The sequence below is a fragment of the Ictalurus furcatus genome, chromosome 16, assembly GCF_023375685.1.
Source record: "Ictalurus furcatus strain D&B chromosome 16, Billie_1.0, whole genome shotgun sequence".
Lineage (NCBI taxonomy): Eukaryota > Metazoa > Chordata > Actinopteri > Siluriformes > Ictaluridae > Ictalurus > Ictalurus furcatus.
Window position 1 is genome coordinate 10,804,017 of NC_071270.1, and position 21,110 is coordinate 10,825,126.

Below are 21,110 nucleotides of genomic sequence, written 5' to 3' on the forward strand. Positions count from 1 at the left end.
TCTTTTAGGTATACGTCGAGAACCGAATCGCATATATGAGCTGCTTGGTGTTTTGTTTTTTAATAGACGTAGACAATGCTGTTACTCTAGAAGTGTAATTTGATCGAATTACTTCGACGGAAACCCCTTTTCAACATCTGAACTGTGTGTATGAGGCAGCGTGACACAGAAGATCTGCTGCTTATTGGTGTATGTATGTACTGTACGCATTTAAGTGTATTAGAGGAGGTGATTATCAACATAAATGGAAATTAATCTTCTTCTTGAAAAGTCAGTTTGTTATTTGGAAGGTAGAGTAAGATTTCATGAAAAATCCTAGGCAAGAATTAGTCAAGAATGTGTCCGGTTTCAGCCTATAGACTCGTTCATGAACTAAACCAAAAGAGCCGGAATTCCCAACACCAGGGTCTGGGAGGGGTATCTAACTAAATAAACCCCTCCCACTTTTTCCCACTTTTTTTAAAAGACCGTAAAAAGGCGTCATTTCCGCCCACAGAAGGTTAGCTGTCGAATCTTATAACAACAACAACAACAACAACAATAATAATAATAATAATAATAATAATAATAGAACCATTTATCCTGTTTTTATTGCGTAGTAGGGCTACCAAGTATTTCCAAACAGCAGCGTGAAAAAACGACAGGAGAAATCCTCAAGACATACTGTACATAATGTACATAACTCTAGATTGAAATGCAAATAATCATGGGAAAATATTATTTCAACATGCAAAATCTGTATTATTATTATTATTATTGTTGTTGTTGTTGTTGTTGTTGTTGTTATATGCGTTCTTTCCTTTTTTTCTCTCTTTTTTCTGTTTTCTTAACATTAACTTCACTGTTGCTGTGTGAAGGGAAGTTTGCTGTTCATAAATTGACATAGGCTAAAACAAACACACAATCTTCAATATACAATAATTCACAGATCAATAAATTGGTAAATACATGCAAATGTGATTTTATACTTATTTGCCTGTATTTATCGAGTTATCAAACTTTATTGTATATTTTGTTTGTTTGTTTCTGGCTACTCTTTCTAGGTGGCACAGTGACAGCAGGGAGGCATTGCAGACTCAGCCATGAGATTCTTTACTGATATTACATTTCATTTACATTTATTCACTTAGCAGACGCTTTTATCCAAAGCGACTAACAAATGAGAAAAGTACAAGCAAAGCGATATATCTAGCAGAGAACAATACAAGTAGTGCTACCATACAAGATCCATTAATTGAGTTCCAGAAGAAGCAAAGTGCACAGAGTAGAGGTGGAAAGTGCAAATATATTTAAGGGTTTTTTATTTTATTTTATTTTATTTTATTTTATTTATTTATTTATTATGAGTTGGTTAAGTGTTCACGTAAGAGGTGGGTCTTTAGCTGTTTTTTGAAGACGGTGAGAGATTCTGCGGTCCGGATTGAGATTGGAAGTTCATTCCACCACTGAGGAACAGTTAGTGTGAAGGTTCTGGAAAGGGACCTTGCGCCACGCTGAGTGGGAACTACTAAGTGTCGGTCGCTAATCGATCGCAGATTCCGTGAGGGAACGTAGGCCTTCAGGAGAGAGTTGAGGTAGTAGGGTGCTGTTCCTGACAGCAGTCTTGTAGGTGAGCATCAAGGCCTTGAATTTGATGTGGGCAGCTACAGGAAGCCAGTGGAGGGAGATGAAGAGGGGTGTGACATGGGTTCTCTTGGGCTGGTTGAAGATGAGGCGCGCTGCAGCATTCTGAATCATCTGAAGGGGTTTGATAGAGCTGGCTGGGAGGCCTGAAAGCAGTGAGTTGCAGTAGTCCAGTTTAGAGATAGCAAGAGCCTGGACCAGTATCTGTGTAGCCTGTTTGGTGAGGTAGGGTCTGATTTTCTTTATGTTGTACAGGATGAACCTACAGGACCTTGCAGTTGTTGAGATGTGGTCTGTAAAGGTCAAGCTGTCATCAAGAATCACCCCAAGGTTCCTGGCCGTCCTGGTTGGCATGAGTGTGAGTGAGCTGAGCTGTACAGTGAGGTTCTGGTTGATTGAGGGACAGGCTGGGATGACGAGAAGCTCAGATTTTGCCAGGTTAAGCTTAAGATGGTGTTCCCTCATCCAGACCGAGATGTCCGACAGGCAAGCAGAGATGCGTGCATATTCTTCACTAATCACAGCTTGTAGGCTACTAGTTGTTTATTTTCCTATTAGCCTGTTTATTTATTTCTTTATTGTACCATTATCTTCTTATTCCTATTAGTGGTATCAGACTGTAGGACATATCTTTCTCCGTCTCCGGTTGTTTTGAATGCAGAGATACTGAAGGATACACATAGACAACATTGTACAGACAGATGCTGAAAATACTATCTTTAGTGTAAACGCTCTAGAAGAATTTGTTTATGTTTAAGGTAACTACGACTAGATATAAATGATGAATAACTGATTTCATTACAAAATGTAAACACAAACCTGAACGCTTGAGCTGTCAAGAGCCTCCTGCAGTACCATCACGGTACACTAGGGGGCAGCAGCTGCTTTAGCTCATGTTTCTCTCGACCGGTGTCTCTGAAATCTACACGACCATTCATCATCATATGCACGTCACACAAAGAAATAAGGAAAACGAAAAGAAGTTAATACAGACCTACACCACAAGAAATATCCATCCATCCATTTTCTATACTGTTTATCCTTCAGGGTCGCGGGGCCACAACAAACAATGTATACATATTCTTGTGATTTGACAAAAACATTTATGTATCTTTTTTTTTTAAGTCACTGACTTATTAATTTTTTTGTATTTTTTTATTTAATAGTAATTATTACTATTAATATTATTATTATGAACCAGAACAATAGAAAATTAGAAACAGCATATAAAAATGGTATAAGCAGCAGAGAAGCTGATCAGAGCCCTATGTTTAATCAGTATTTAAAAGGTTTTGTGGATCCACTGCCTGTGTTTTTGTTTTGTTTTTTGTTTTTTTGTTGCAAAAGATAGCAAAACCTGATCCTTGGTCATGTCTATATGATAGATCACTAAAAATGTTTGAAAAAAAAAAACACAGAAAAAATGACTGACAGATAACCCCGCCCCATGGTCTGACTGACAGATGGCCCCGCCCAGATGGGCTGATTACACAACCACGTAATAAAGCTCGATAGATAAATAGATAGATATTATATAGATAGATAGATAGATAGATAGATAGATAGATAAAATATCTCTGTCTCTCGCTATATATATATATACATACACACACACACACACACACACTCAAATACACACACAGAGACATACATACATAGATATCATCATTATTATTGTTATGCTAAATTATTATTTATATATCAGGTAGTAATTTAATTACATTAAACAGTTTAATTAATTACTTAATCAATTAATTAAACTACAATTTCACTTTTAATTTTGGCTCCACTATGCTTCCATACCTCATGCAGCCCATATAAGACTGGGTTAGATAGTTGTAATTTGGTGATTGGGAACCGACAGGTTTTGAACAGACTCGTGCAAAGCAGGAGCAAAGGAGCCCTTCGGTCCGCCCATTAATATAACCAATCGTGTTCTGGAGAATTGACCAATCAGATACCAGGACGCACTGGAAACAGGAACAGTTCATATCGGACATGCACACACGAATATAATTTCATCTGCCGTCGGTCTTTATCACACATGCGCGATATTGACTGTGTTTACTTCATCATACGTCGGAGGTAAACTTTGTCCTAGTGTGCTTGAAAGGGGGGTTTATGGTACAAATAGGGAGTTATGTGATTAAATTTAGTTTGTTAATAATACACCGGCACGGGATTGACTATACTTCTGTGGTTTCGGATGAAGCGTAATGTTATGTGCAAGTGACTTCTTGTTGTTTTTCTGTTCCAGCCACGTTGTCTGGCGGAATGAAGGGTTTGTATTTGGTGGAGCCGGTGGTCGCTGTGTACGCGTTTGCCAGTTTTATGGTGTATCCTCTGGTGCAGCAGTATGTTTACCGCCGTCTGTGGCAGCAGATCACCAACACCTCTTACCCTGTACTCGGAACTTCATCCCAGTGCGACACGAACAGCAGCAACCATTCCAGCCAACATGAAGTGAGTCTTTAGTCATACACTGAATAAATCCTTTGTCATAACGCAGGGTGTGTAATTGTCAACTTTTGTATTGGTTAACCCATTGAACTTAAAAAGTCCTCCCTGAAACACTTTAATGCGCACATATTATGGTTTTGAAACATGCCTAATTTTGTTTTAGAGGTCTCATACAATAGATTTACATGCGTCCAAGGTCAAAAAACACTTTAATGTGCTCATAATTTAAATTTCAGCATTACTTTTTTTCCCTCAGTGTCACAAACGACTTATTAAATGATCCGTTCTAAAGGATTCATTCTAAACTCCTCCCTTTCAGAGCGCATACTCTGCTCTGATTGGTCAGATGTCCCAGTCTGTTGTGATTGGTCTACCACTGTCAGCGAGCAGCCAATCAAGACCCGGGCTTTTTGTTACAAACCTAAGTAGGCTTATGTAGGAAGTAAATCTGGAATTAATGATGACTCCTTTCAGGTGTTCAGAATTGGTTCCTTCTTTTGGGAGTCAATAACTCCGTTTGTTGTGCACTGTGATTTTTGAAACTTACAGACTTTTTATATTCACAAACGGCTGTATAACACACTACATGAAAGGTAGTATTTGAAAAAGCATGATAGGTTTAGATTGAAATATTTGTGATGTGATTTTTGAGTTAATGTGTTGGTTGAGGTGGTATTTTTGTTATTCCTGTAAGAAGTTAGGTTGTGTGCTGTGCTGACGTCACTGGGGGACATCGCTAGTGCTGCGCCAATTGTGTTTAATAGGAGAAAAATTTCCAACAATTTTTAAATATAAGGGTTAATGAGCAGATTTCGCTGTTAACTCCTACAAACAAAATCACAAGCACTTCTTTTCTCACTTTTCTAATGACGTTCAATGTCACGTTGATGAGAAATCCAAGGTAGAGTTCTCAGGACACTAAGTAGCTGAGTTAAGGGGTGGTCACACTAAACTTTTCGTTCCATTGTCCTCCATTCATGCCTCCACACATGTGAATGTTGGAGACAGGAAACCCAAAGCTGCGTTCTAAAGTTCCAAAGTGAACTCTGACCTGGGAATTCGTATCACGTGAAGACGTGTGACCAATAGAAGATCGACAAAATCCAAGATTTAGGAATTATAGCTGGGTTGTACCATCCCGTTGTATACAACACAGCTTTAAAATAATAAAATCACCTTCAAGAGAGAAGTTGCCTGGATTGCGGTGTCTCAGCATACAGGAACAGATGGTATATTTTAACATTGGCGTGTGATGTCATATCTGGTTGCCATCCATACAGTATTCTCAGTGGACTCCGAAGAAATTTCGCATGCTTGAAAGTCTATTGTGACAGCCGCTTTATGTTAGAGACTCGACTCGTTTAGTGATCTAAAAGATGACGAACGTGATGGCATTGCCAGTGGTATTATTGTTAGAGTTGAAGCTTTGGAACCTTAATTGTTTGAGCATAGTATAGACAGACTCAAATACCAAAGTGCTGCTGCATCAGTCTCTTTAGGTACTGATGAAGTAAGGTCTCTGGTGCCACTAGCAGGCAGTCAAACAGCACTGTGTGTAATGTAGGAAACCATTAACTAAAGTAAAAAAAAAAAATTAACCAATTTGTCGATGAAAATTGATTAACTTGGAATTTTGTTACAAAGTAAATCTTGAACACTGAAGAAAATCAATGTGTTAATTATAAAGTCGTTCATGGTAGATTTTTCCTTTAAAAAGTCCTGTGTGCTAAGGGCGAGGCACATGGCGCAGGCTTTGTTAGACTGTTAAAGTGCATTTGCCACAATATTATTAATTCTTCTACTAACTTCTGCATTCTGCTTCCTCTTTCCACTTTCTGTTTGTTCATGCACTATGAGGGACACCCTTGTGGTTGGCTTGCAGCAGCATTGCTTTCTGCCTCATGTATTTGCCCTCTAGGCTGATTTGCACCATTCCTCTTTGTGATTATTTGTTTTTCAGTTGCTGTACTTTTTTTTTTATATTTTTTCAGGAAGTGCAAAAAGCAACCTCGCTGTTCTCCATGTACTCAGAACTTTTCTCCATGATCCCCAGTCTCCTGGTGACCCTTGTCCTGGTGACTTATAGCGACCAGCGTGGACGTAAAATCACCATCATTCTCCCTCTCATAGGCTCTCTGGTCTACTGCACCTGCTTCCTAGTAGTGTCCATCTTTGAGCTTAACCTCTACCTGCTAATTGCAGCATCCATACTCAGCTCCCTCTTCGGTGGTATAGGCACGATCCTGGGTGGCTGCTTCTCCTACGTGGCCGACTTGTTCGAGGATGGAAAGCAGAAGATGCTACGCATGGCTGGGCTGGACATGATGCTCGGACTTCTCTCTGGCGTAGCCTTGATCTCCACAGGCTACTTTATAAATTCAGCGGGATTTAACTGGCCCTTTTTCACCGCTGCCATGTTTCATCTGCTCAATCTAGTTTATGCACTGTTTATTCTGGAGGAAAGCAGGGTGATTGACAGTGTGGCTTATGGTGAAACTAACACTCATACATTAAAGAAGCTTACACTTGGGATCTACAGCCTCTTTGTGCGGGGAAGCAGGAGGAGGAACTACCTGCTTGTACTCTTGATTATCATCTTCTGCTCATTCAGCTTTGTGAACTTTGGAGGCCTGAGTTTGTTCATGCTTTACGAGCTGAACGAACCACTGTGCTGGAACGAGATCCTCATTGGCTATGGCTCGGCTCTCTCCACAGCTGTGTTTGCTGTCAGCTTCGTCGGCGTGTATGCGCTGTCACGCTGCCTCTCTGACACGACCATCATCTTCATTGGGATATTGTCTGTTTTCATAGGCTTCGTGATGATGGCCTTCATCAAGACCACACTTCTGATGTTTCTTGGTAAACATTCCAATGAACTCATCACAGTATCTTCTTATGACTGCACACATTCAAACAGGGTGACTTTAAAAAAGCTATTTTTGTATATTTATTAATTTGGCAGGTGTATTTATCCAAACAAGTAAGAATACCCAATCTGAGTTGAATACAAATCTGTGTCAGCGCTTTGTACGAATCAGAGGTAAAAATGTAACTAAGTTTTCCAAAACAGGAAAGTTTTCAGGACAGAGGGCTTTGTGGTTTCTTGCTAACATGACGTTGCTGTTCTTTAACATTCATTTTTAATCCTTGTCAAATTGTTGTGATATTTAGAGGAATAAAACACTTCAGGACATGCAGCTATTGGATACTACTACTATTACTACTACTACTAATAATAATAATAATACCAAAAAAATCTTTGGGTGATAACAGTAAGTATTAATATATCTTTGGGGTGGTAAGGGTAAATAGTAGTAACACATTAATAATGGTAATAATAACTGCTGTGAGTCAGGTTGCATCTCACCACCTCATCATTGATTATTTTCCCCATAACAGCATGCCCTGTTGTCTTTTATATCTTAATATATATATATATATATATATATATATATATATATATATATATATATATATATTAGTTATAGTGTTGTGTTCAACACACGTCAACATGTACTGAGCTGCTTCAAACACAAAGTGACGTCTCTGCATTTCTTTGCATTTTTTTTTTTTAAATCCCTCAAAAGCAGTATACCTCTATCCTCGTGAACATTCAAATAATATACTTCTGCTCTTTGGATATAAATTATTCAAAACAGGTCAGTTTGGTAACTTTCACCACCACTCATGTAGATGGTTGTTAAAAACAGCAGGAGTGAAATGCTGATCAGCAATCAATCGCTCATATCGATTTACCAATATCTTATCTCTCAACGATTCAAATGTACTTTTTCTCCTAAATGTGCTGACATTCCATGTTGATACCAGTGAGGCACTGTCCCTGCATGTTTTACTGTATTTCAGCTTGGTATAAGCCACACAGTACACCATATGGCCAAAATTATGTGGGCACCTGACCGTCACACCCACATGTGCTCATTCCAAAACCATGGGCATTAACATGGAGTTGGTCCCAGCTTTGCTGTTATTATAACCTCTACTCCTCTGGGAAGGCTTTCCACTAGATTTTGCAGCATGGCTGCAATGGATTTGTCCGTTCAGCCACAAGAGAGTTAGTGAGGTCAGGCACTGATGTCTCACAAGGAGGGGTGCTGTTGATGTTCCAATTTATCCAAAAGATGTTCAGTGGGGCTTTGTGCAGACCACTCAGGTTTTTCCATTACAACCTTGGCAAATCATGTATTTATGGCCCTCATTTTGTGCACAGGGGCATTGTCATGCTGGAACATGTTTGTGCCCTGTAGTTCCAGTGAAGGGAAATCAAAATGCTACAGCATATAGAGACATCCTATACAATTGTGTGTTTTAAACTTTCTGGCAACAGTTTGGGGAAGACCCACATATAGATGTGATAGTCAGGCGTCCACCAACTTTTGGACATATAGTGTAGTTGTATGATGATTTTAACGAAAAACAGATATTATTGTATTTCCGTCAGCACTGTGTCCTTATTTTCTGGTGCATTTTGGTGACACACTTCCAGCAATCTGCAACCACAGTTAAACACCAGAGTGTCCGATTACTGTGCAGGCTTCCTTTTTTCAATTCCTTTTAATCTCCCGATGCTTAGAGTACATTACTTTACACATATTCCTCCATTACCTCCAAAGTAGGTTTGATGATTGTCAAAATAACAGCTCACAAAGACTACTGGAACCAGATCTGAGAATATGCTTAAATGGACAATTAATGAAACAAATCGGTGAAAATGAACTATGGGGCCATATTAAAAAGGCCAGTATTCTTAAGGTTCACTTGCATTTTGTTGTGAGTGATGCACATGTGGCACTTAGTAGCATTACAGGAAGTAAAAGTAATTCATTAGAACATGCACTCATATTTCTATTTAAGCTTTATTTTTATTATGGAAGTTTACGTGTTCATACAAGCAGCATATAATGGCATAACTACAAAAAAATTCTACACTGGAATCAGTTGAATCGCTACCAACTTGAGAAATGATTGATAGTGTTTCAGTTAAAACCCACCTAAACCTAGCAAAGTAAATGTTTCTTATGTAACTTTCTCACAAAACTCCAAATGACTACCTTTTATCTCTATGTGATTTAATTGTGGTTAAGTGATCTGTGCAAATTTGTAGATTGCAAATTTGATATGTTTGCTTACATTAAACTAAAGTGTGTTAATTTGATTTTCTTTAGTGAGGATTCCTATGCTCCTGGCTATCATGCCGTTTCCTGTCATGCGTGCCATGATGTCAAAGGTGGTCTCAAAGACTGAGCAGGGTAAGTTTAAACACCTAAACCACTCTTTTGAATCTAAAAGCTCTTACTCAGCCAAGTTTCTATGTCATAAGTGCTCTCCTGTCATTTCTGCTGTTTCATAGGAATGTACATTCACTCAGCTGTAAATAGCCATTAAATTCCCAGTCTCACTGCTTAAAGTCCCCATGAAATCCCCATGAAAATCAAAAAAGTTTTGTGGCATTTAGTATGAATATGTTAGCCTTAAAGTTATCTACAAACTAGTGTGCTCTAAAACAATGACAAAAATCCACATTTAGAAGATATATACATTCAAAATTTACAGTCCCTCTCCCTCCCCACCTCTCTCTCTCTCCCTCTCCCACCAATACAGATCAACATTTATAATTTATCATTATAATCATAATTATTCTGTACTTCAGCTTCATTATAAAAATCCATGGTACAAATTGTCAAGTACGGCTCAGCTAAGCGCTATTGGCTATGTAACAAGGGGGAGGAGCCACCAATAAGTTCCGCCCAGACTTTCTGTTTCAGTGGCAATTACGTCAACACATTGAATATCATTGCATGTTTCAAGGCACTTCATGGGGACTTTAAACTTCAGGCCAAAAAAAATATCCATTAGTGATTTTAAGAAGTTTGCCTCTTAATTTTGACAGAAGGGGGAAAAAAGACAGATAAAGCAAATATGAGACTGTTTGTGGTTTTGTAAAGAGCTAATAATACTATTTTGCAGAGGTTTCTAATCCCAGTCTCGGAGGCCCATGTTCTGTGATTTAGTACACCTTATTAAACCTCTCAGTCACACATTTTATAGTGATTTGTGTTAGAGTTTGTGTTAGTAGTCAGTATCTCAGGACTGGATCCATTATGCATCACTGGTATTGGCACAATTATTGCATTATCTCTTAAATAATATGAGCATTAAGAGCAATACAGTGTCGATATTTCTTTTTCTCTGCTTGTTTAAGGTGCACTCTTTGCCTGTGTGACCGCCATTGATAATCTAACAACTACCATGGCAAATGCAGTATTCAACAGCATCTATGCTGCCACAGTAGCCTGGTTCCCTGGTTTTGCCTTCCTCCTGGCTGGTGGACTGTGCCTCATTCCCATTAGTCTGCTGGGGTAAGCATGTGGGCATATGATTTTCTATAGGACAGAGAGGCCTTGTTCACACCTGGCATTAACATGTGTCCTGGGTGATCAGATCAAGGGGTCAGCACTAAGTACAGGTGTGAATGGGGTCAAATGCAACTCGAAGATGCATTGTGTTCTGATCACTCGAACCACATTCAGAGGTGGTCTGGGACGCATATGGCCACATCACATTTGTAGTGTCAACATGAATATGTCTCTAGGACCAGCTAATCAATTGCTCATTCCAGTACTGGGAAATCGTGCTGAAATTATGATAACTCTCCACTGGACTTCTAATGTGCAACCAGGGTTAAAACAGCAGAAACAAAAACAGTCGCTTTTCAAGGCTTCTTTCGTCGTCTCATCTGCTGTTCATTTAAAAATTTCATTTGCAGACCATGAAAGCCAAGTGTTTGAAACAGCCCATATATGTACATAAAATTGGGTTCACGGGACATTTCTGCCTGAAAATATTCCTCTTACACCATGACAATTTGAAAGATTAAATTTAAATTTATTAATGAACATGATTTTTATAAATAAGATTTAAAATTTTATTTTTATATAGTTTTATACATTTAATATGGAATTTCCATGAGAAGTTCCAATTCTCACTTACAGTCCCCTCTGAAACTATTGGAATGGCAAGGCCAATTCATTTGGGTTTGAGATAAAAAGATGGATATGAGACGAGAGTTTAGGATTTCAGCTTTTATTTCCTGGTATTTACATCTAGATGTGTTAAACAACATAAAACACAGAACCTTTTGTATCAGACCACCCAATATTTAGTTGAGGAAAAAGTATAGCAGATAAGTCTTGAAGTAAATTAAAGTAAATAACACTTAATATTTGATTGCATATCCCTTGCTTGCAATAACTGCATCATGCTGGTGACTTACTGACCTCGCCAAATTGTTGGTTTCTTCTTTTGTGATTGTGATTTCCAGTCTTTTACAACAGCCTCTTTCAGTTGTTTGTTTCGGGGGTTTCTTCCTATAGTCTCCTCTTCAGGAGGTGAAATGTATGCTTAGTTTCGTTAAGGTCTGGTGATTGACTTGGGCAGTCTAAAACCTTCCATGTGTCCCCTTGATAAAGTCCTTTGTTGTGTTGGCAGCATGTTTTGGATGATTGTCTTGCTACATGATGTTCCTCCCAATGAATTTGGATGCATTTCTCTGTAAATTTGAAGACCAAATGTTCCTGTAAACTTGTGAATTCATTCTGCTGTTACCTTCATGAGTTACATCTTCAGTAAAGATTAGTGAGACTGTTCAAGAAGCAGCCATGCAGACAGGCTAAAACCAAGAGTACATGTTCAGAGCTATTTATTGTTTAAACAATCTAACAGGACACAATTGGGTAACAAGAAACACCTGTCAGTCACATGTCCCAATATTTTTGCTTGCCTACAAATTGGGTGGTCTGATACAAAATGTGCTATTCCAATGTTGTTTATCAATATATAAATACCAGGAAATAAAATTAGAAATTCTAAACTCTCTTCTCATATTCATCTTTTGATCTCAAACCCAAATGTCTTCAGTCTACAGCAAAAACAATTGAATTGGCTTTCTTGTTCCAATAGGTTTGGAAGGGACTGTAGATTATAAGCTGTTGTTCCCCCTCTTTTTTTCCTCTCTCTTGAAATTAATAGATCAAAATTACTGTAGCTTTAGGACAGAGGACTTCACACTTTCCAGTATCATGTCATGTTACCAAGAAGCCAGAAAGTACAAAGCCCTCTGTGCTGAAGATTTTCCCATGGCAGAAAAAGGAATGACTGTTACAGAATATTGACACTGAAGACTCATTTCATAAACACCTCCTTACAGAACGCTTTACTGTATGAAAGATTGTTTTTCTTTGAAAACAGGTTTTTAAAATCTGGTTATTGGCGTTAGATTATGTAGATCATCTGCCATAGTCGCTGTGAATGAGTTGTCACTATAGAAATGTATAGTATAATGTACATATAGTACAAATAGTATAATACATACTCTAATGTATAGTATCTCACAAAAGTGAGTACACCCCTCACATTTTTGTAAATATTTGATTATATCTTTTTTTTTTGTGACAACACTGAAGAAATGACACTTTGCTACAATGTAAAGTAGTGAGTGTACAGCTTGTATAACAGTGTAAATTTGCTGTCCCCTCAAAATAACTCAACACACAGCCATTAATGTTTAAACCGCTGGCAACAAAAGTCAGTACACCCCTAAGTGAAAATATCCAAATTGGGCCCAAAGTGTCAATATTTTGTGTGGCCACCATTATTTTCCAGCGCTGCCTTAACCCTCTTGGGCATGGAGTTCACCAGAGCTTCACAGGTTGCCACTGGAGTCTTCTTCCACTCCTCCATGACGACATCACGGAGCTGGTGAATGTTAGAGACCTTGTGCTCCTCCACCTTCCATTTGAGGATGCCCCACAGATGCTTAATAGGGTTTAGGTCTGGAGACATGCTTGGCCAGTCCATCACCTTCACCCTCAGCTTCTTTAGCAAGGCAGTGGTCATCTTGGAGGTGTGTTTGGGGTCGTTATCATGCTGGAATACTGCCCTGCAGCCATGCTCTGCCTCACTATGTCACAGTACATGTTGGCATTCATGGTTCCCTCAATGAACTGTAGCTCCCCAGTGCCGGCAGCAATCATGCAGCCCCAGACCATGACACTCCCACCACCATGCTTGACTGCAGGCAAGACACACTTGTCTTTGTACTCCTCACCTGGTTGCTGCCACACACACTTGACGCCATCTGAACCAAATAAGTTTATCTTGGTCTCATCAGACCACAGGACATGGTTCCAGTAATCCATGTCCTTAATCTGTTTGTCTTCAGCAAACTGTTTGTGGGCTTTCTTGTGCATCATCTTTAGAAGAGGCTTCCTTCTGGGACAGCCATGCAGACCAATTTGATGCAGTGTGCGGCGTATGGTCTGAGCACTGACAGGCTGACCCCCCCACCCCTTCAACCTCTGCAGCAATGCTGGCAGCACTCATACGTCTATTTCCCAAAGACAACCTCTGGATGTGAGGCTGAGCACGTGCAATCAACTTCTTTGGTCGACCATGGCGAGGCCTGTTCTGAGTGGAACCTGTCCTGTTAAACCGCTGTATGGTCTTGGCCACCGTGCTGCAGCTCAGTGTCAGGGTCTTGGCAATCTTCTTATAGCCTAGGCCATCTTTATGTAGAGCAGCAATTCTTTTTTTCAGATCCTCAGAGAGTTCTTTGCCATGAGGTGCCATGTTGAACTTCCAGTGACCAGTATGAGGGAGTGTGAGAGCGATGACGCCAAATTTAACACACCTGCTTCCCATTCACACCTGAGACCTTGTAACACGAACAAGTCACATGACACCGGGGAGGGAAAATGGCTAATTGGGCCCAATTTGGACATTTTCACTTGGGGTGTACTCACTTTTTTGCCAGCGGTTTAGACATTAATGGCTGTGTGTTGAGTTATTTTGAGGGGACGGCAAATTATACTGTTACACAAGCTGTACACTCACTACTTTACATTGTAGCAAAGTGTCATTTCTTCAGTGTTTTCACATGAAAAGGTATAATCAAATATTTACAAAAATGTGAGGGGTGTACTCACTTTTGTGAGATACTGTATTACATGTCATGTATTAATATAAACATATAATGTAAATTAAAGCCGTCTATTGCCAGACCAATTAATCAACACTTTCAGACCAGTCAAATTAGAGAATTTAACAGCGCTGTGGAATGCATGATAATTTTTCTTCTTCTTTTTTGAAAAGGCTTGTTTTGTTCAGAACTGGGGGTAGTATTTATTTATTTATTTATTTATTTATTGTTAACATGCTGAGTAAAAAAAAATTGACTGAGTCACAGTTAAACACTGCTGTTTTGATCTGGAATGAGTTTGCTAGAAATATACTTCCTCATTAAAACAACGCTGTGTAAATATTATCAAAAAAGATTATTAGTGATGATCTTTTAGAAGTACATTGAGTGTAAAAGCAACTATCTAGTGCGCCATATTTATATATTTGTAATATCTTGTATCCCAAATGTCAAAGTCCAAAAATAATACTGGTTTGTATGAGGCATAATCAGTAGTACTGTAGTAGTACTACACTGATTTATGTTCACATTTACAGGGTTTAGTAGACACCCTTATCCAGAGCTACTTACCGATGATTAATTTATGTTATCAGACTCACAATAAAATAGTTATGACACGGTTGTGTCAGTCTTGTCATTACAGGTGCCATATACTGTCATGTGTGGTCATGGACAGTTGTATAGCAGTTCAATCATGACATGTTATTGTTAGGTCTATGTCAGCATTCTAAAATGCTTGTCATACAAGTTGTGATTTCTAGTATGTGATCTGTAGCATAACGACCAACAAAGTGTCCTAAAAACAAGGAAACAGTGGTTGAGGTGCAGGGAAGAATGCAAACAGCCTAGGGGCTTTCTACATATTTTACTTCCTCATACTTAAAATAGCATTCTATAATATTCTAGATCCCCATACCACCTCCATTATAACATTACAACAGCTGTTTCCATGGTAACTTGTCGTGCATATGTCCCTGTACTCATGACTGCATATGACCATGATACATTATGGTTATGTCATTGTTATGATGCAGGTTTCTAGTCACCATAATAGAAACGAAAGTGACAAATGGGGTTATTTCCACCTAGTTTTACACAAGGCTATTATATTATAACTCATGAGTTCTGCTGGGACATGAAGCACAGCCATTTTAGTCACACAATCACCCTGTGTGACAGATTATTATGATTAACTATGAAACTAATAGCTGGAGAAGACCTTCAGTTCAGTTTTATTTGTATACCACTTTTTAACAATAGACATTGTCACCAAGCAGCTTTACAGAAATACAGATGTTAAGCCAAGTGGCAAAGAAAATCTCCCTGAAACACCATGAGGAAGAATCGCGGAGAGGACCCATACTCAAACGTGAACCCATCCTCTTCTGGTTGATAATTCTTCTCAACTGTATTCTGTAAAGTTAAAAATACTCAATGTGTTGAAAGGATGTTCAGTATATTGGATATTGGGAATAGGAGTCTTTTGAATAAGCACAGGACAGTCTTTGTGATTATAGCAGCAGTTCTTGGGTACAAGAACATATGTTCGAGCAAGAATACATCACTGCACATTAATGGAATATTTTGCCAGTTCTTTTGAAACTTTCAACACTATCATTTACAATTTTCTTCTTTAGTCTGGGGAAAAAAATTATTCAGTGGTTCAGTAAGTATAACACAAACAAATCAGATTTTTACACAAAAAAGGAAATTATTAGAATTACTTAAATGCTTTAAGATTACTAAATTAATTCATGTAAATATATGACTAAAACCCAAAGTGTATTTTAGGTTTTTTTGTTTTGGATTAAATCACTATAATTTGGTAAGTGCTCACAAAACTAGGAAAAAAACAAGTCCTGTTTACTTGAACCGATTGGACTCTCATACATGTGCAAATAAACACATGCCGACCAGACGAGGACCTTGAGCTTGCTGTGGCGCTGCACACATTCTGTTTCCTTTATATATGTTTAGTGACAAAGTTGAAATTAAATGAATCCTATCCAGTTGAAATGAATACAGCCACGCTGAGTTGAAATAAATGCTGTTTGCACCGTACAAAAGCTTTTGAACTTGATTTGTATACGGGTTTGCGGAACTTTAAACTGATTACATTTTGACCGTTATTGATTTCCTCTTTTTTGTTGGCATTAAAGCCTAGGGCTGTTGTATTATGAAATGTTTTGTAAGATTAAGTTTTATTGTAAAGGTCACTAGGTTCACCTCCTTTGTGGTTCTCAGTCAGATGTATGGTTGGGGTGTGTGTGTGTGTGGGGGGGGGGGGGGGGGTTCTGATGTAATTGGTCTGTTCGCATTGGATTTATACTGCATTGAAGATGTTATTGGTCATTTAGCAGTGATAATGATAAATGATTTGAAAAACTATACGTTTTCAATCGGAAATGAGATGATGTTTAGACAGTGTGTATAATTTTTTTTTCCACTTATATTTTTATTTCAGCTCAAACAAACAACCTCCAGTTTCATTCCTGCTGAACATTCCTGCTGAACATTCCTGCTGAACATTTCTTTTTTTTTTCCCTTCCCTTTCCCAAATATTTCATTGAGAAGAAAAAACAAACCAAGCAACACACAGCAGAAATCGTTCAGTTTTTTTTTTTTTTTTCTTTTTATACTAACAAAGGAAAACGAAATTAAAAGTACAAACACCAAAAACAAATCCGCCCCCCCGGCTCATCATGGCTACCCAATAACTGTCGCTGGTTATATAGATATTGTAAAAACCCAACAACAGGCACAAAAATTTAAGTGGGAAGTGTCTGTAACTCCATAAAGTATACAATAAAGGGATGCCATTTATATAAAAAAAAAACTTGTCCGTACAACCCCTCATCGTATACCTTATTTTCTCGAGTTTTAGAAAAAACATCACGTCCTTTAGCCACTGGGAGATAGATGGGTATTTAGCAGACTTCCAATGCAACAGTAGGGAACGTCTTGCTATAAGGGATGTGAAAGCGATAACATCCTTTTGTATCGAGTTCAGTGGAACTGAGGCGTCAGGAATCCCAAATACAGCAATCAATGGGCAAGGCTTTAAATCTACCCTAAGAATAGTGGACATGATGGTAAAAAAAACCAGACCAAAAACCATGGAGATCAGGGCAAAAGAAAAACTGCCAAGATGGCAGGGAGAGCCATGAAATTTATCACACTTGTCCTCTACGTCCGTATATATTGCAGAAAGTCTCGACTTGGACAGATGGACTCTGTGTAAAACTTTGAACTGGATAAGTCCAAGACGAGCACAAGAAGTGGTAGACTGTACCCTCCCTATTGCATGTTCCCAACACTCCTCACTTATCTGTACTCCTAACTCCGTTTCCCACGCATTCCTAATTTTGGTACTCGACTCACTACCTAACGCCAGAATAAAATCATATATCCTAGAAATCATTCCTCTCTGATGTGGATTGTTTGGAAACAAGCTTTCCCAAGCCTGTTCAGGAGGCGCAGAGGGGAGATCAGAAAAACATCTAGAAACAAAATTCCAAATTTGAAAATGCCGAAAAGAAATGCGTCACAGGGAGGTCATAAGTAGATGACAGATTGGCAAAGCTATCAAAGACACCATCGGCATACAGATTTCTAACTTGTTTAATACCCTTGTCATACCACACTGAGAATGTACCACTCCTTTCGCCGAGCCCCACACGAATTTATGGAGATACTAGAGATCCAGATTCTTTCTGCCTCTGGATGGAGCTCAATTCTTCTTTAATTCCAGACTGCTGGGACTACGGCTGCTCCTAAGGCCATACAGACTTCATATAAATCCATAATGAACTTTTTCACACTATCTGTTGTTACCCAGATGAGGATGGGTTCCCTTCTGAGTCGGGTTCCTCTCAAGGTTTCTTCCTCTTAAAACATCTTAGGGAGTTTTTCCTTGCCACCGTCGCCACTCAGTGGCTTGCTCAGTTGGGATAAATTCGCACCTTTAATATCTGTATACCATGTTGATATTTCTGTAAAGCTGCTTTGAGACAATGTCTATTGTAAAAAGCGCTATACAAATAAAATTGAATTGAATTGAATGTGGAGTCAAAACACGATGGAGGAAATAGATGGCTGTTGACTAAAGGACCCAAAGAGGATGCACCTAAAAATTTAAAGTGCCGTCTAAATTGATACCAAGTCTTAAGTGTGTTGAGAACAACTAGATTATCAGTATATAGGGAGAGTTTTGTAGGTAGAGAGGAATAGAGTAAAGCAGGTAAAGAGGATTCCCTACAAGAAGATAGTTCCAATTTAGACTAAGAAGATCCAGGAGATTTAACCCAGTAGCAAAGTTTATGGATGTGCGCAGCCCAGTAATAGAATTGAAAATTGGGTAATGCAAGTCCTCCACTAAGTCTACATTTCTGCAATAGAGATTTACGAACCCTTGGTGGCTTCCCTCCCAAATAAAAGTACTAATTAGTGACAGTGTGTATCATTTACAGTGTTTAGATTTACAGTGCTGCTTGAAAGTTTGTGAACCCTTTCGAATTTTCTATACTTCTGTATCAAACATTATCAAACAAATGAGCGAATTTTATTCTTGGTCATTTACTTATCGATGACCCACTTTTTCTTGAGATTCAGTTCATGGACAGATGTCCTGACATTTTCCTTTAGAATTCACTGGTATAATTTCTAATTCATTCTTCCATCATTGATAGCAAGCCATCCTGACCCAGATACAGCAAAACCGACTCAAACCATTATACTACCACCACCATGTTTTACAGATGGGATACGATTCTTATGCTGGAATGCAGTGTTTACCTTTCTCCAAATATAACACTTCTCATTTAAATAAAAAAAAAAAGTTTTATTTTGATCTCATCCATACACAAAACATTTTTTCCATTAACCTTCTGGCTTGTCCACATGATCTTTAGCAAACTACAGACGGGCAACAATGTTCCTTTTGGAGGAGCACATGTTCTCCTGATGGTGGACTCATGAACATCAACATTAGCCAATGTGAGAGAGGCCTTTAGTTGCTTAGAAATTACCCTGGGTTCCTTTGTGACCTTGTGGACTATTGCACATCTTGATCTTGGAGTGATCTTTGTTGGTTGAGCACTCCTGGGGAGTGTAACAATGGTCTTGAATTTCCTCCATTTGTACACAATCTGTCTGACTGTGGATTGGTGGAGTCCAAATTCTTTAGAGATGGTTTTGTAACCTTTTCCAGCCTGATGAGCAACATGTTAGTTGAATTACTTACATATGTAAGTTTCACTAATGTTTCGCTTCATCTTTTTCAGCATGCTTCGATTCTTTGGACTAGAAAATACCAACGAAAGTGAGAGTCTCTTGCCAGAAGAGGAAACTCCAGAAACGGACTACACACCTGTAGTCTAAAAAAAAAAGGGAAGATGCTTCTCACCACTCTGTCTGCAACTGTGTGCCTTGGGGCAACTGTGTGTATTTGGAGTTGTGAGCAGTGTATTTTAAACCAATTTTACTTTGGCACTTTAAATATTACAAAAGTAATGCTTTAACGATTATATGTGAAAATGCTTAGGAAGGGTATTTACAAAAAAAAAATGCTGAGAAGGGAAGATATAAATATGCTTAGTAAGGGTACTCAAGGTCATGTTATACTTTACATTTCTGAGGAAATGTATTTTTAGTTCTTTGCAAACTATGTTTGCAGAAGGATTTTATTAGTGAAACATGTATTTAAAATTACTGTATGGGTTCTTTTTTTCTTTTCAAAAATACAATATACAATAACAAATATAAGATTTTCTTTAAATTTATATATATATATATATATATATATATATATATATATATATATATATATATATATATATATATATTTTATATATATATATTTTATATATATATTTTATATATATATATATATATATATATATATATATATATATATATATATATATTTTTTATATATATATATATATAATGTAGCAGCATTCTACAAGAGAATAAAAACATTAGAAATAAGCTGATTATCATTAGATTATTAGATTCCGGGTGTTATGAACTGCCTTTATATGATTGACATTTTCAGTAAGGCGATATCAGAAGTAGGCCATTCCAATACAGTGCAAAGGTATGGGATTAAGTGTCCTGGTATTGTCAAACCTTTCTACTTTTTCTTCTGTCTGAAAGGAAGAAGCTTTTAAAACTGCTTTGCTAATGGACGTTTTTATACTGTTTTTCTAAGAAGTGAAGGTGAAGCATTACTCATTCTGTTACAAGTCATTTCAGGATCTTTCGTCTTGATTTCAACCTGCACGTTTCCGATTTTACTACCTACAATCTGGCTCAATCGGTGTGTCGTCGTGTTTTGTTTGTTTGTTTTCTCCCCCACAGATGGCTTGGCTGTGTTTCAATAGGTCAAAAATAGACATTAGAGCATAGGTGTCAAACATACATGCCTAGGCCAGCACTATAAAGATGCTATTCAAGCCCACCAAATAAATTTAGAATTAATATTCTGTATTAAAATATAAAAGATTCCATATTAAATTCTTTAATTAATTGAATTGAAAGATTTGAGAAAAAAGTGCTAGTTATTCCACTAGGGGGCAAAAGAGGAATATACTCCGGACAATAAACACAGCTATGGATCAAATGTGCTAATGATCTGTAATTCTGTATTAGCTAAAAAGCTAGACATGGTACCTATGGCTCTGAATACCTGGATACTTATGCAATTACAACTTAAGTTTTTTTTTTATTATTATTTGTAAACAATTTTGCTAGCTATATTGTTTATTTTTATTTTTTTGTATTTTGTGTAGATTCATGACATGAGATTCAAATTAAGTCCATATCAAAGAGGGTAAATACTTATGCAAGGAACTAAAATATATATATATATATATAAAAAAATATGGTCAAACCAAAATTTGTAATTTAAAAAAATTCTTTATTTTTTTTGTAGGTGATAGTTTTAGTGCATTTTAAAGATAGGTTTCAGATAAATGCTGATAAGTGAACATGTTTAAGAGGAGTTGTTGAGGTCTTGTTGGTCCACTGAACT

General features: G+C 37.8%; 1 protein-coding gene across 3 annotated transcripts; it reads left to right on the forward strand.

The window, feature by feature from the left end:
* The first annotated feature begins 22 nt into the window (after positions 1-22).
* LOC128620022 (solute carrier family 46 member 3) lies at positions 23-19,821 on the forward strand. 3 transcript variants are annotated; one of them, XM_053644634.1, is made up of 6 exons: positions 23-189; positions 3,881-4,086; positions 6,075-6,942; positions 9,267-9,350; positions 10,304-10,460; positions 19,360-19,821. In XM_053644634.1, the coding sequence occupies exons 2-6, from the start codon at positions 3,898-3,900 to the stop codon at positions 19,454-19,456; spliced, it is 1,395 nt and encodes a 464-aa protein (XP_053500609.1). In that variant the 5' UTR covers positions 23-189; positions 3,881-3,897; the 3' UTR covers positions 19,457-19,821. The 3 variants fall into 3 exon arrangements, with proteins under 3 accessions (XP_053500609.1, XP_053500610.1, XP_053500608.1); XM_053644635.1 differs by lacking the exon at positions 23-189 and adding an exon at positions 1,917-1,981; XM_053644633.1 differs by lacking the exon at positions 23-189 and adding an exon at positions 3,483-3,708.
* Positions 19,822-21,110: the final 1,289 nt, after the last annotated feature.

Bases quoted from the DNA above. Each gene is read 5' to 3' on its own strand.
- LOC128620022 (XM_053644634.1), top strand. From the start codon at position 3,898: ATGAAGGGTTTGTATTTGGTGGAGCCGGTGGTCGCTGTGTACGCGTTT. The intron at 4,087-6,074 runs GTGAGTCTTTAG...ATATTTTTTCAG, and splicing joins ACCATTCCAGCCAACATGAA to GAAGTGCAAAAAGCAACCTC. The intron at 10,461-19,359 runs GTAAGCATGTGG...CATCTTTTTCAG, and splicing joins ATTCCCATTAGTCTGCTGGG to CATGCTTCGATTCTTTGGAC.